Below are 12,904 nucleotides of genomic sequence, written 5' to 3' on the forward strand. Positions count from 1 at the left end.
GTAGTTTGGTGGTTACGAGGGGCTGGGAGGTGGGGAAAATTGGGGAGATGTTGGTCAAAGGTACAACCTACCATTTGTAAAATGACCAGTGTGGGTATATAATGTAAAGAAGAGTGACTGTAGTTAATCATACCATATTATATACTTGAAATTTGCCTAGAGAGCACATCTTAAGTGTTCTCACCACACACATGTACACAGAATGGTAATTGTGAGGTGATGGATGTAAGTTGAGTGTGATAATTATTTCACAGTGTATACATATTTCGAATGATCACACTGTATACCTAAATATACACAATTTTTATTTGTCAATTATACTTCAGTAAAGCTGGAAAAGAACAAACGGTGGGAGGTGTGTTGATCTTGCCTCTTCTGGGTGGTGCTCAATCCAGCTTCATGTGAGATTGCTCAGACATTTTGCAATTACATCTTTTGTGCCTCCCTTACAGATTCCCCTTCAGATAGTTGGTGGGGGGAGCAGCCTCGATAATATTTAAAGTGGCCCAGGTGTTTCTGACCTATATTCAGCATTAAGCACCAAGGCTCTGGGTCCTTCCTGGCTGAGGGCTGAGACCTGGCTGAGGGTGGATGGGTTTCTGCTCGGCATGGGGTTTGATCAGGGCAGGTCTGTGATTTGAAGGGGAGGGTCAGTGCAGCTGAGGTCCCCACTGCTGCAGTGTTTGTGAGGGCTTCACCAGGAAGGGAATGTGAGCTGAAGGGAGGGGGGCCAAACTTACTTGTTGGTGTCTGAGTAGGAGTGTACTGTCCGTGAGCCCCTGCTGTGGCAGTGGGCCTCAGAGGGCCGTCTCTCCCACATGGTGAGGACTTCCCCTGTGTGTGTGGTTGTGGCGTAGGATGGGATGTGATCATTCTAAGCATTAAACGGCATATTTTCAACTTTCAAGGTTGACTTTTAAGAAAGACTCATGTTCCAAGGAAGAGACTCAGAAAAGGAGGAAGAGAAAAGAAAGAGGAGTCCAGAATGGCTTTTTCTCAGGTAAACTCGTATTCTTGGTTGATGTTCTGTTTCTCCTTCCTATTGGGTTTGCTACTCTCCAAAGGACCCTTGACACATGTTCGTTCATACTCAGGCTTTCCCTCAGTCCCATCTCCACTTAGATTTCATCTCATTGTGACCCAGTGACGTGGAGCCTGTGAGGAGACTCCGTTGGGCGCATCCTGATGGGCTTCACACCAGGTGTGGACTCCATGGTGTCAGTGCGGTTGGGCCGCAGGGATTGTTCAGGGGCCGCATCTGGATGCACTGCTAGATCTTTGTAAGCTAGGGTAGAAGAAGCTGCACATGAAAATCATATATTAATGTCCACAAAAACCTGGTAACTTCTAGAAAAAGAGACCAATATGGAGAAATCTGTCCTGCCTGTTATTATACCACATTTGAAGCTGAACAAATGAGTCAGTGCCTTCAAAATTTAATGATTAGAGGTGCCTGGCTGACTCAGTCGGAAGAGCATGTGCTCTTGATCTCGGGGTCATGAGTTCGAGCCCCACGTTGGGTGTAGAGATTACTTAAAAAAACAAAAAACCAAAACTCAAAATTTTAAGGATTGGGAATGGAATGGAAAGTATTTTATTTATCATCAATTTAAAAATATGAAATCAACCTTTTTGAATTTGGAGGGCTTTTATTTCTTTTCCTTGGTAATTTCTGTGGCTAGGATTTCCGGTACTCTGTGGAATAGTAATGCTGAGAGCGTGAATCCTTGCCTTTCTTCTTTATCTTAGAGGAAAAGCTTTCTATCTCTCACCATTGAGTATGTTAGCAGTGTGCTTTTCATATACGGCTTTGATTATGTTGGGGTAGTTTACCTCTTCCTGGTTTGTTGAGTGTTTTTATCCTGAAAGGTTGTTGAATTTTGTCAAAGGCTTTTCCTGCATTAATTGAGATGTTCAGGGTTTTGTTTTTTTTTTTTTCCTTCTTTCTGTTAGTACATTCTATTAGTGTATTGCCTTGATTGATTTTTGTATGTTGTTGAATCATCCTTATCTTGGAGGAATAAATTCCACTTGGTTATGATGGATACCCGTTTTAATGTACTATTGAACTTGGTTTGCTAGTATTTTGTTAAGGATTTTTGATTCAGTATTCATCAGGGATATTCTGTAGTTTTGTTCTTGTATCTTTATCTGGGGTTCGTATCAGAATCATGCAGACTTTATAGAATGAGTTTGCAATGTTCCATCTTCAATTCTTTGGATGACTTTTAGCAGGATATGTGTTAATTTTTCTGTAAATGTTTGGTAGAATTCTTCAGTGAAGCCATCTGGTCCTGGACTCTTCTTTGTTGGAGATCTTTGATTCCTGCCAGCATGTCCTCTGTAGGTATAATTCTGTTCATATTTGTTATTTCTTCATGATTAGGTGATTAGGTCTCGTAGGTTGTATGTTTCCATGAATTTACCTTTGTCTTCTAGGTTATGTATTGTTGGCATGGAGTTGTTCCTAGTACCCTCTTAGAGTCCTTTTTTTTTTTTTTTTTAAGATTTTTTATTTATTTATTTGACAGAGATAATACAAGCAGGGGGAGCAGCAGAGGGAGAGAAAGAAGCAGGCTCTCCACTGAGCAGAGAGCCGGATGTGGGGCTCGATCCCAGGACCCTGGGATCATGACCTGAGCCGAAGGCAGACGCTTAACCGACTGAGCCACCCAGGTGCCCCTAGAGTCCTTTCTAAAACTTTCTGTGTCATTAGTTGTAATGTCCCCTCTTTCATTTCTTCTTTTTTTTTACCTTTATTTGAGAGAGAGAGAGAGAGCATGGGGAGGGGAGGGGTAGAAGGAGGGGGAGAGAGATTCTTAAGCAGACCCCACGCTGAGTGTGGAGTCCCATGTGGGGCTCAGTCTTAGCACCCTGAGATCAGGTCCTGAGCCAAAACCAAGAGTCAGACACTTAAATGACTGTGCCACCCAGGCGCCTCTTTTTTTTTTTTTTAAATTGGTCTAGCTAAGGGCTTCTCAGTTTGTTAATCTTTTCAAAAAACCAACTCTTGGTTTGTCGATTTTTATATTTTTTATCCTCTTTCATTTACCTCTGCTGTAATCTTTCTTCCTTCTGCTAAATTGGGTTCAGATTGTTCTTATTTTTCTGCTTCCTTGAGGTGTAAAATAAGATTTCTGATTTGTGATCTTTCCTCTTGTTAATGTAAATATTCACCATATAGATGCTCCTCAGTGCTGCCTTCACCACATCCCTACATTTGGGTATGTGGTATTTTCATTTTCATCTGACGCTTTAAAAATTCCTTGTGGTTTCTTCCTTGACCCATTGCTTAAGAATGAATTGTTTTAATTTACACATTTGGTTCCTTTTTGCTCTTTGTTTCTAGTTTCAGTTCACTATGGTTAGAGAAGATGCTTCTTATGGTTTCAGTCTTCCTAAATTTGTTAAGATTTGTTTTGTGGCATGACATGTGGTCTGTCATGGAGATTGTTTCATGTGTGCTTTAGAAGACTGTGTTCTGCTGTTGTTGGGTGGAGTGTTCTGTCTGGTAGGTGCATTTGGTAATAGTGCTGTTTAGGTCCTCTGTTTCCTTCTAGATCTTCTGAAACTGGGTATTGAAGTCTACTGTTATTTACTTCCTATATTTGAGGGCTCTAATGATAACTGCCTATGTGTTTCTAATTGTTCCATCTTCCTGGTGAATTGACCCTCTTATTATAATGTCCTTTGTCTCTTGTGACAGTTTTTGTCTCATAGTCTGTTTTGTCTGAGACAGTACAGGCTCCCCTGCTCTCTTTAGGATCCCACTTGCATGGAATATCTTTGTCTCTCTTTCATTTTTAGCCTATTTCTGTCCTTAGATCTGTGAATTTCAACGGTTCCAGGTCTTTGACTCTCTCACTGTTTTTTCCTCCTTTAGCCTCTTCCTCTGATCCCTGCTCAGGCATGCTGTAGGATGGGGAATGGCAGGGGCCCTGGCTAGCCTCTTTCCTCCACCATAATTTCAGAGGAAATGCATACAGTGTTTTTGACTGAGTCATGACATTTGGTTAAATGTTCTTGCTTAATAATAGTTTTTTCCCCAATTTCCTTTGTCATTTTTTTCAGGTATCTATTAGTGATATGTTTTTTTAATCTTAATCTGTTCAGTTAGTGTATAACACTGATAACTTTTCTAATCTTGAACTGTTGCTCTATTAGTGGAATAAACAAACTGTTTGGCTTTTGTTAATGCTTACACACCTACATTTAAATGGATAAGATTGTGTTTATATTTTTGAATTCAGGTATTTTATAGAGACTGGAGTTAAAGTAGTCTATATTTTTTTCATGTTTGTACCATCTCTTTACTAGCCTACTATACAGTCATATTGACAAACCGAATTAAGTACAGTTTATACATTTTCATTTTCCCAAACATACTGAAATACATGTGAATGAAAATAATGAAGAAAATCATTCAAAATTATGTTGAGAAAACTCTTCTCATTTTGGCTAATTTGTATTATTTATATGTGTGTGTACAAGTGCATGGATGTGAAAGTCCATAGTTTTTATAAAAGACATCATTTCGTAATAAATTTCATATTTTTTAGCAATAGAAATTATATCTTAAATATATTCCATGGCCTTCAGTTCTTTCTACACTGTCAGGCTAATGATTTAAATAGTAGAATAGTAGTAAGAATAGTAATGTTTAGGGGTGCCTGGGTGGCTCAGTTGGTTGAGCGTCTGCCTTCGACTCAGGTCACGATCCCAGGGAATCAAGCCCTGCATCAGGCTCCCTGCTCAGTGGGGAGTCTGTTTCTCCCTCTCCCTCTGCCTGCCACTCCCCCTGCTTGTGCTCGCTTGCTCTCTCTGTCAAATAAATAAATAAAATCTTAGAAAAAAAAACAAAACTTCCAAGTTATTGCCATTGTTATCCTCATCACGGTTTTTGGATTCTGACTTCTCTTTAAAGCCACTGTCAGTTTTGTCATCTGAAGATAGCTCATTGATATCACTCAGCATATAGAACATAATATCTAATACTTTGTAGAGATAATGCAGTATTGACTTTTTATGTGTATGCTTCATTTCATGTATTGTCCACAAAAATGAGAAATCCACACTTAATTTGGAGGGTATCATAATCTCTTATGGGAATGCATAAGAAATTAAAATTAGAAACACATAAGTTGCTCAAAATACCATAACATGGATCTGTTGAATACTCACTTTACCAAATTGATACTTTTACTTCTCTCTTCTCATTTTGTGTGAAGAACTTTCCCCATGGCCTTTTGGTGTAATGTGTTTTCATTTCAGGGACAGTTGACCTTCAGGGATGTGGCCGTAGAATTCTCTCAGGAGGAGTGGGAGTGCCTGGATCCTGCTCAGCGGGAATTGTACAGGGATGTGATGGTGGAGAACTACAGGAACCTGGTCTCCCTGGGTGAGGAAAACGTCCCTCCAGAAGTGGGGATCTGCCCTTGCGTATCTTTGCGTTTTCCCTTGTTTGTCTTCTGGGAGCCCCTGCCCTGCTTGACTGAGATTGAAGCCCTGTTGACTCAGAAATGAAAAGCCTCACAATGTGGCATCCTGACTCCTACTTTCCTTTCTTCAGGGGTTCTAGAGTTTAAGAATGTATAAAACCATATGGCAGACTTTTAAAATATCCAGTTTCCTGTTTTCTTCCCTTGTGCTTTGGATTCAGTAGTGTTGGAAGATAGCTATAAATTTGCATGTTATACTGTTTCCTGTGCCCTTAGGAGGCAAGCAGTGGAGGAATTTGTGATATGTTTGTTCTAGATCCATCTGTGATATCCTCTTTCCTCAGCTCAACAAAGAGCTAGGATTCTGGAAAAGCCATAGCACATCATGTTCATGTTCTTTTCTTCTTATAAGCAGGAATTTCTGTTTCTGACCTGAATATTATGTCCTTTTGGAGCAAGGGAAAGAGTCCTAGACTGTGGAGGGCAAAGAGCAAATAGCGTAAAACCAAACAGGTGGGAATGTGTGACAGGTGGGAACACAGGGAAGAGCTCAGAAGGGCAGCGAGGGGGCCGCACCTTAGTAGTGTTTGAGAAACTCTGCAGTGGTAGAGTTCTGTGGGAAAACAAAGGCTTCTTTCTTGTGAGCTCTCGGAGGAAATTTTTCTCCTTGTTCATGTATCACTCAGGCTTCAGATGAGTCACTTGGGTGGCACAGTTGGTTAAGCATCCAACTCTTGCTTTTAGCTCAGGTCATGATCTCACACTTGTGAGATTGACCCCCATGTGGAGCTCCACGCTCAGCGGGGAGTCTGCTTGTGTTCTCCCTCTCCCGTTGCCCCTCCCCCAGCTTACTCTCTCACACATGCTCTCTCTCAAAATAAATAAATCTTTTTAAAAATACAGATTAGTGCTTTTAGATGGTATGGAATATTGCATGTTTTATAGTACACTCAAAAGTTACTTTTGTTTAATAAGAGATACCAACTTTGTCATGTTTATTATGAGATCTCCCTTTGCATTATATTCTGTATGTTTTCATTTTGCAGTTCTCAATAATTTTGTCTCTGATCTTAGTTAATAAATTTTCAAAGAATACACTCTGAGCTACATGTATTTGGGGCCAATGAACTGGATAACTAGAGTGCACTGCATAGACAGGGAATTGCTCTGTTGCTTGGCTGCTACATAAGTGTAGGCAGGAGATCATAATTGTGACTTCTGACGTCTTTCTCCAGTTCTTTTATAATGTATTTTTCTGACCTAATATTTTAGAAGTCAGTGACCCCAACATATTTTCCAGTTTTCATATTGTGTGCTCTTTCTAGAATAGAAATCTTTCTTTTATTTTTATTTTATTTTATTATTTTAGAGAGCGAGAACATGTGAGTGGGGGGAGGGGCAGAGGGAGAGGGAGAGATTCACAAGCAGACTCCACACTGAGCGTGGAGCCTGGCAGAGGACTCGATCCCACGACCTGAGATCATGACCTGAGCCAAAACCAAGAGTTGGACGCTTAACCAACTGAGCCACCCAGGTGCCCTGCTTTCTTTTATTCTTGAGGGGAAATGTTTAGAGCTCCACAGAGTATAATTTTCTATAACATGGTTACTTATTATTTATTGTTGGTTTTATCAAGGGTTACTAGAATATTTTATTTATTAATTTTTATTGTGATTTACAGATGTTTTATGCAATATAACTGACATGCACCACTTGTTAATGTTGTAAAATGCCTATATTTCATGGGTACAGATAATTTTATAACACGTATTTATACAATTCCATTTTGTAAACATTGTTTTATTAAATTTTTCATTTTCCGGGGTGCCTGGGTAGCTCAGTCGGTTAAGTATCTGCCTTCAGGTCAGGTCATGATCTTAGGGTCCTGGGATTGAGCCAGTCATCAGGCTCTCTGCTTAGGGGGCAGTCTCCTCCCTTTCACTCTACCTCTGTTTTTCTCTGAAATAAGTAAAATCTTAAAAAAAAATAAACTCTTCATTTTCTCAATGCTATATTTGTTTTGCAATTCTAGATTGCCATTTATTTACATTATTCATCAGATAAACTTGTTTTGGATTACTTACCATTGTAATAGATTATCTGTTCTTCAGCATTTATTTATATACAAGGAGACGGAAAATTATAATATCTTTTTCTCAGTTATGAGACATATATTTACTGCCAGTTGGTATGTGCTTTGGGATCATGGTGGGAAAATACCCTATCTTACAACAAGTGTTGGTGAGGATGTGGAGAAAAAGGAACTCTTGCACTCTTGTTGGGAATGCAATCTGGTGCAGCCACTGTGGTATGGAGGTTCCTCAAAAAGTTAAAAATAGAACTACTGAGATCCAGCAATTGCACTACTGGGTATTTACCCCAAAATTACAAAAACACTAATTCAAAGGGATACATACACCCCTCTGTTGATAGCAGCATTATTTACAATAGCCAAATGATGGCAGCGGCTCACATGTCCATCGATAGATGAATGGATAAAGAAGATATGGCATATATTTACAGCGGAATACTAGTCAGCCATAAAAAACTGAAATCTTGCCATTTGCGACAACATGGATGGAGCTGGAGAGTATAATGCTAAGTGAAATAAGTCTGTCAGAGAAAGACAAATACCCTATGATTTCACTCATATGTGGAATTTAAGAAACAAGGCAAACAAGCAAAGGGGGAAAAAAGAGGGAAAGAGACAACCAAAGAAACAGACTCTTAACTATAGAGAACAAACTGATGTTTTACCAGAGAGGAGTTGGGTGGGGGATGGGTTAAATAGGTGATAAGGGTTAAGGAGTGCATTTGTGATGAGCACGGGGTGTTGTAGGAATTGTTGAATCACTCTATTGTACACCTGAAACTAATATAACACTGTATGTTAACTGTACCGGGGTTAAAAAAGAAAGAAAAATACCCTTTCTTTGAGAGCTAACATAATTTTGTACAGCACGAGTGTTTTTGTCATTGAGTGTTTGAAACTAGGCTATCCTAAAATTAATTTGTCTTACAGATGAGTACTCTTTCTTTAGTAAAAAAAAAAATCCTATTCCTTTAGTGTTCCTAAAATTTTTAACATCATGGGAAGTTTTGTAACTGTGTTCGGTATAAGTATTACTTTTGTTGTAATACTGTGTTTTCAACACACAGTGTTTATTTGTGAACTGTAATTAATAGGATACCTATGGCTCTTTATATCTTATAGATGTCTCTTACACATGTGATCAAGAAATGACAACCAAAGGAGAACAGTAATACAGGAGAAGTATTCCAAACAGTGATGTTGGAAAGGCATGAAGGCCTTGAAATCAAAGATTTTTACTTCAGGGAAATCCAGGAAAAAAATGCATGACTTTGAGTGGCAGTGGAGAGATAATGAAATAAATTACAAAGAAATGTCTGTAACCCATAAACACAGTCTCACTGATATAAGAGATCAGCATGGTAAAAGTGATGCAGGAAATAGGCTTGGATTAAGTATTGGGGATAAACTACACATGTTTCAAACTGAAGGGAAAATTTATGAATGTAATCAAGTTGAGAAGTCCATCAACAATGGTTCCTCAGTTTCACCACTTCAGAGAATTCCTCCTACGGTCCAAACCAACATTGCTAGTAAATGTGGGAGTGATTTTATTCACCCTTTGACACTGACGCAAGAGCAGAAAGCACATAGGGAAAAACCTTACAAATGTCATGATTGTGGCAAAACCTTTAATCAGGGCTCACACCTCACTAGACATCAGATAATGCATACAGGAGAGAAACCATATAAATGTAATGTATGTGGGAAAGTCTTTAGTCAAAATTCAAACCTTGCAAGTCATCAGAGAATCCATACCGGAGAAAAACCTTACAAATGTAACGAATGTGGCAAAGCCTTTAGTCAAAATTCACACCTTGCAAATCACCGGAGAATACATTCTGGAGAGAAACCTTACAAATGTAATGAGTGTGGCAAAGCCTTTAGTGTGCGTTCAAGCCTAACGAACCATCAGGTAATCCATACTGGAGAGAAACCTTACCAATGTAATGAATGTGGCAAGGCTTTTTGCCAAAGTTCGAAGCTTGTAAAACATCACAGAATACATAGTGGAGAGAAACCACACAAAAGTAACGTGTGTGGTAAAGCTTTTATCGAAAGTTCAAGCCTGTTGACCATCAGAAAAGTCATACTGGAGAAACCATACAAATGTAATGTGTGCGGCAAAGCTTTTATTGTGCGTTCAAGCCTAATAAGCCATCAGATAATCCATACTGGAGAGAAGCCTTATAAATGTAATGAATGTGGCAAGGCCTTCAGACAACGGTCTGACATCAGGATTCACCAAAGAATTCATGCTGGAGAGAAACCTTTCAAATGCCACGAGTGTGGCAAAGCCTTTACTCAGGGCTCACACCTCACTAAACGTCAGATAATCCGTACAGGAGAGAAACCATATAAATGTGATATATGTGGGAAGGTCTTCAATCAATATTCACACCTAGCAAGTCATCGGAGAATCCATACTGGGGAGAAACCGTACAAATGTAGTGAATGTGGTAGAGCCTTAGTGTGCGGTCAAGCCTAACTTACCATGAGGTAATCCATACTGGAGAGAAACCTTACCGATGTAAAGAACGCGGCAAGGCCTTTACCAAGCGTTCACATCTTAGGCATCATGGGAGAAATCATACTGGAGAGAAACCGTATGCATGTATTGAATGTGGCAAGACCTTTCGGCAGTGGTCTGACATCAGGATTCACCAAAGAATTCACGCTGGAGAGAAACCTTTCAAATGTAATGAGTGTGGCAAAGCCTTTGCTCAGGGCTCACACCTCAGTATGCATCAGATAGTCCATACGGGAGGGAAGCCATATAAATGTGATGTATGTGGCAAAGTTTTCAGTCAAAATTCACACCTAACAAGTCATCAGAGAATACCTACTGGAGAGAAACCTTACAAGTGTAATGAGTGTGGCAGGGTCTTCAGTCAAAATTCACACCTTGTAAATCACCGGAGAATCCATACAGGCGAGAGACCTTACAAATGTAATGAGTGTGGCAAATCTTTCCGTGTCCGTGCAAGCCTAAGTAGACATCAGGTAATCCATACAGGTGAGAGCTTACAAATGTAATGAGTGTGGCAAGGCTTTTAGCAGGGGTTCACGCCTTAGGCTTCATGAGAAAATTCCTACTGGAGAAAAGCCATACAAATGTATTGAATGTGGCAAGGCTTTTAGACAATGGTCTGACCTCAGGATTCACCAAAGAATTCATTCTGGAGAGAAACCTTACAAATGCCACGAGTGTGGCAAAGTCTTTACTCGAGAGTCACAGCTCACCAGTCATCAGATAATCCACACTGGAGAGAACCTCACAAATGTACTGAACATGGCAAGGCTTTTAGGTATTGCCTTAAACTCAGAGTTCACCAAATAGCTCACACTTACAAGTGTAACAAATGTGGCAGAGTTTTAAATTAGTACTCTTCACTAGATATGATTAAATATCCAGTAGAGAAACCACACAAAGGTAACGTGTGTGGCAAGGATTTTACCCAAAGATCAAAAATTGGGGAATGTACTAGAGCAATACCTTATAAATGCAATGAGTGTGGGAAAGCCCTTACCTTGAGTTCCAAGTATTTTTAACAACAGAGTCCATGTTGAAGAGAAACCATGTAAATGTGGCAGAGCTGTTATCTGGGCCTCACAGTGACATCAAGATATACATCTTTCAGAGAAACCACACAAAAGTAACGTGTATGCTATGGCTTTTGCCCCAACGTCAAAACCGTGGAACATCAGAGAATTTATATTGGAGAGCCACCTTACAAATGTAAAGAATGTCGTAAGGCTTTGATCAAATGTTCATACCTTTGGAGTAATGAGAGAATTTATGCAGGGGAAACTACACCTATTTAAATACGCCAAATGTGGAAATGCTTTTAAGGAACTGTGTTCTCGGGATTCACCAATGAAGTCATACTGGGGAGAATTCTTACAAATATGATAAATTTTTTGACCAATTCACAGACCACACATTGGAGAATCCAGGAATAACTGGATATAACTGGAATAATTAAGTCTTTAGTTCTCTTGAGATTAACCTGAGATGTTAGTGCAGAATAATTATGTCAAAAAATGTTAAAATTCCCATATCATGGGAACAAGGACATGTGTGGAAGTAGCTCATTATTTTCTGTGCACAAGGTATTTACTTGAGTTTTCTTGAAAAGGCTACATTACTACTTACAAGTTTCAACCTGAAATTTGAAATCTATTGATCTTAAGCCTTCCTTATAGGCCTTTCCTGATGGTCTCTGAGGAGGAATCAAGATGAAAGGGTCTGCTTCATTGGGTGTGGCTCATATCCACATTTCCTGGAACAAGGACACAGTTGTCAGATTCACTATTGTGTGAGCATTGGGGAGGGCCAGAGAATAATGCAAACCTCCATATAAGTCATCATGCTTGTTACCTTCAGGGCCCCCTTCTCTAGATGAATTATAGGGACTGGCCTTTCATGGGATGACAGTGATAGTTTGTTTACTAGGGACTGATTATGTGATAGAAACAACGCACGGGAAGATGGTAATAGCTGTTCTATACTGTCAGTGACAAATTGATATATTATTGACAGATTTCCCTTTTCTTGGAAATTGAAGAGAGCAGTTATCTGAGAAGGCAGTGGAATGGAAAGAACCAGAACAGTATGTGCATGATTCATGGTTAACTCCTGCCATTACATTTTGCTACTGTTTTGTTCAAAATGTATTGTAGCTCTCATGCTGTAATTAATAAAGCTTTTCCCCCATAACCCTGAAGGAGTCATGTTCTTTTTCCAACACAGTTTATCCCACCTCTGTAGAGTACTTCATAACACACACTAACAATGCACCATTAAGCTCTCAAAGTTGAGGGAATCTGTAACAATTTCTCTCCATGATGGAATCAAAGCACAATTTGGGGATTATATACTTACACTTTGCACTTGAGTTATTCTCTACATACTCTACCCCAGGGTATTTATGTGGCAATAATGAAAATGCCATGACAGTGCAAGTCCAAGACTCTGATCCCCTAAAATCTGCCCCCAATCCATGAATTTGCACCATATGATTATATTTCTTCATGTGTTTTGTGCCCAAATAAAACCCATGGTATGCACCTTGATTTAAATAAAGCGAAAGTAGGAACATAGCATGAAAAATTTAGAAATAAAATAATTTCAGAAATTAAAAATATGAACTTGGAGCACTCATGGAATAATTTAGGATGAACAGTATATAATGGGAACCTTTGTTTAATAGATAAACTAAAAATTTCATATATATACCTTCCAACACATTTGTTAATTTGCACTTTGGCCATCCACTGGAACAGTGGAACCCTAACCAAAGTTGGCTTTGGATATCGAGATTGGTGATGCCATGCAGTAACAGCATTATGAGAACATGTGTTAGCTAATGAA

The 12,904-nt window shown here is 39.3% G+C and overlaps 1 protein-coding gene across 1 annotated transcript; it reads left to right on the forward strand.

The window, feature by feature from the left end:
• The first annotated feature begins 985 nt into the window (after positions 1-985).
• On the forward strand, positions 986-11,474 carry LOC118525523 (uncharacterized). The gene is given in 9 exon segments (XM_078063409.1): positions 986-1,000; positions 5,272-5,398; positions 7,120-7,121; positions 8,653-8,781; positions 8,783-9,992; positions 9,995-10,553; positions 10,555-10,803; positions 11,025-11,054; positions 11,205-11,474. Coding segments are annotated over 9 exon segments (2,472 nt in total). The 3' UTR covers positions 11,356-11,474.
• Positions 11,475-12,904: the final 1,430 nt, after the last annotated feature.

The sequence above is a fragment of the Halichoerus grypus genome, chromosome 15, assembly GCF_964656455.1.
Source record: "Halichoerus grypus chromosome 15, mHalGry1.hap1.1, whole genome shotgun sequence".
NCBI lineage: Eukaryota > Metazoa > Chordata > Mammalia > Carnivora > Phocidae > Halichoerus > Halichoerus grypus.